The 2,269-nt window shown below is 48.9% G+C and overlaps 1 protein-coding gene across 1 annotated transcript; it reads left to right on the top strand.

Moving 5' to 3' along the window:
• Window positions 1-239: 239 nt before the first annotated feature.
• LOC123429017 (desmethyl-deoxy-podophyllotoxin synthase-like) lies at window positions 240-2,269 on the top strand. The gene is made up of 2 exons (XM_045113087.1): window positions 240-1,270; window positions 1,629-2,269. The coding sequence occupies exons 1-2, from the start codon at window positions 368-370 to the stop codon at window positions 2,259-2,261; spliced, it is 1,536 nt and encodes a 511-aa protein (XP_044969022.1). The 5' UTR covers window positions 240-367; the 3' UTR covers window positions 2,262-2,269.

Raw genomic sequence — 2,269 nt, 5'->3', positions numbered from 1 at the left:
ATTAAATAGGAAACAACTTGTTATTATTACGCTGTTAGTGACTGAAAATTTTAATAATTGATTTTCCTTTCCACACGGGCTAACTAAAGCGCAAGCTCGTCGGCGTGCCGTGGTGAGCACTCGCACGCGTTGTTGTATGGTATCATATGTTCTAAGGAGGTGTTAGAGAGAATCCCTTATATCTTGGTCCCATGTCTCATTTCCCTTCCAATCTTCTTGCCGGACTAGATTTTACAAATGAAGTGCCACCCTAAATAGGAAATTCTTTTTGTGCGGGTGAATTGGTCTATATATATTCTACGTCTCTCCAAGCAGCAAGCAGCCAACAGATTTGTTATCTTGTCACTGCACTTCCAAGCTGCTGGCAATGGAGATGGACGGCTGGTTAAGCTTGTATATCGTAGGCATATCCACGGTACTAGCCCTCTGGTGTCTCATATTCTGTGGTGGCAAGAGAAACCCCAGGAAGAAGCTACTGCCTCCCGGACCATGGACTCTCCCGATCATCGGAAGCCTCCACCACCTCGTCGGTGACCTCCCACACCGAAGGATGATGAAGATGTCTCGCCAGCATGGGCCGCTGATGCACCTCAGACTAGGTGAGGTCCCAACGGTGATCGTCTCCAGCGCCGAGGCAGCAGCACTGGTGATGAAGACCAACGACCTCAACTTCGCAAGCCGGCCGTGCAGTCCGTCGCAGGATATCATCGGCTGTGGCGGTACGGGCATCATCTTTGGCCCATACGGGGACCGGTGGCGCCAGATGCGCAAGATCTGCATCGTGGAGCTCCTCAGTTCCAAGCAGGTGAGGCGTATGGAGGGCATCAAGGCCAACGAGGTAGGTAACCTCCTCCGTTCCATAGGCGCCGCTGGTGACACCGTAAATATCAGCGCGAAGATGGCAACACTCAGCAGCGATGTCGTGACGCGGGCAGTTTTCGGCGGCAAGTTCACGCGGCAGGATGAGTACCTCCACGAGCTAAGCAAGGTGAACGAGCTTCTGGGCAGCTTCTGCCTCGTGGACCTTTTTCCGTCATCGCGGCTGGTGCGATTGCTCAGCAATGGTGAGCGCCTTATAAGGAGGAGCTATGGCCGTATCCAGCACATCATCACTGAGATCGTCGAGGGGCGCAAGGCTACACGAGCTGCCGGCGGTGACCACGCCCGCAGCACCAACGATGAGGACCTACTGGACGTACTACTCAGGCTGCAGGAAGAGGACTCGTTGACCTTCCCTCTAACCACAGAGATTATCGGAGTCGTCATTTTTGTAAGTAGTTTTTTCTCAAGAATCTGCAGTAATGTTACTGATTAGGGATTTCCTAGAAATTTTGATGTCGACTTGAATAATTTCTGAACGCATGGGCCCAACTAATAGAACGACACAAAAGATATAGAGTAGATGGACCATGTCACCCCATGAAGCAATTTACAATTTTTTATATACGTCATATGCATCATCAGATTTTAGGCACACAGAGTCCAAACACATCGCGAATAGATTTGTATTATGATAGCTATCAAGGTGAAATGAGTTATATATGTTTGCATTTACACGTAAACGGTGCTTCATCTCATCTGACATATTTTCTTTCAACTCAAATGTACATACCAACCATTGCTTACAGGACATATTTGGAGCTGCCACTGAGACCACAGGAACCGCATTGGAGTGGGCTATGTCGGAGCTATTGGACAACCCTCAAGCTATGGCTAAGGCACAGCTAGAGGTCCGGGAAGTGCTAGGCCAAGATCGACATGTCATGAAAAATACCGACCTCGGTGAGCTCCGATACATGCGGATGGTCATCAAGGAGGTTCTTAGGTTGCATCCTCCTGCTCCCTTGCTTGTCCCCAGAGAGACGAGGGAGGACTGTGAAATCATGGGCTATAACATGCCTAAAGGAACTAATATATTTGTTAACGTCTTTGCAATTTCTCGGGATCCTAAATATTGGGACAACCCTGAAGAGTTCAAACCGGAGAGGTTTGAGAACAACAACATCGAATATTATGGGACACATTTTGAATTCACTCCTTTCGGGGCTGGGCGAAGACAATGCCCTGGGATATTGTTTGCCATGTCGACCGTGGAGATTGCCTTGGCAAACCTACTCTACCACTTTGACTGGATGCTTCCTCGAGGGGAAAGTGCAGAGTCAGTGGACATGTCCGAGAAATTTGGGGTCAGTGTCAGTAGAAAAATTGACCTGCAGCTGACAGCCATTCCATATACACGTTCCAAGGCTATTTTGATATAGACATGGCA

The sequence above is a fragment of the Hordeum vulgare genome, chromosome 2H (assembly GCF_904849725.1).
Source record: "Hordeum vulgare subsp. vulgare chromosome 2H, MorexV3_pseudomolecules_assembly, whole genome shotgun sequence".
NCBI lineage: Eukaryota > Viridiplantae > Streptophyta > Magnoliopsida > Poales > Poaceae > Hordeum > Hordeum vulgare.
This window is presented reverse-complemented; position numbering and strand designations above follow the sequence as displayed.

What these genes read in the sequence shown, in the direction of transcription:
- LOC123429017 (XM_045113087.1), top strand. Translation starts at nt 368, where the DNA reads ATGGAGATGGACGGCTGGTTAAGCTTGTATATCGTAGGCATATCCACG. An exon ending in TTATCGGAGTCGTCATTTTT is followed by an intron (nt 1,271 to 1,628) that starts GTAAGTAGTTTT and finishes CATTGCTTACAG; the next exon opens with GACATATTTGGAGCTGCCAC.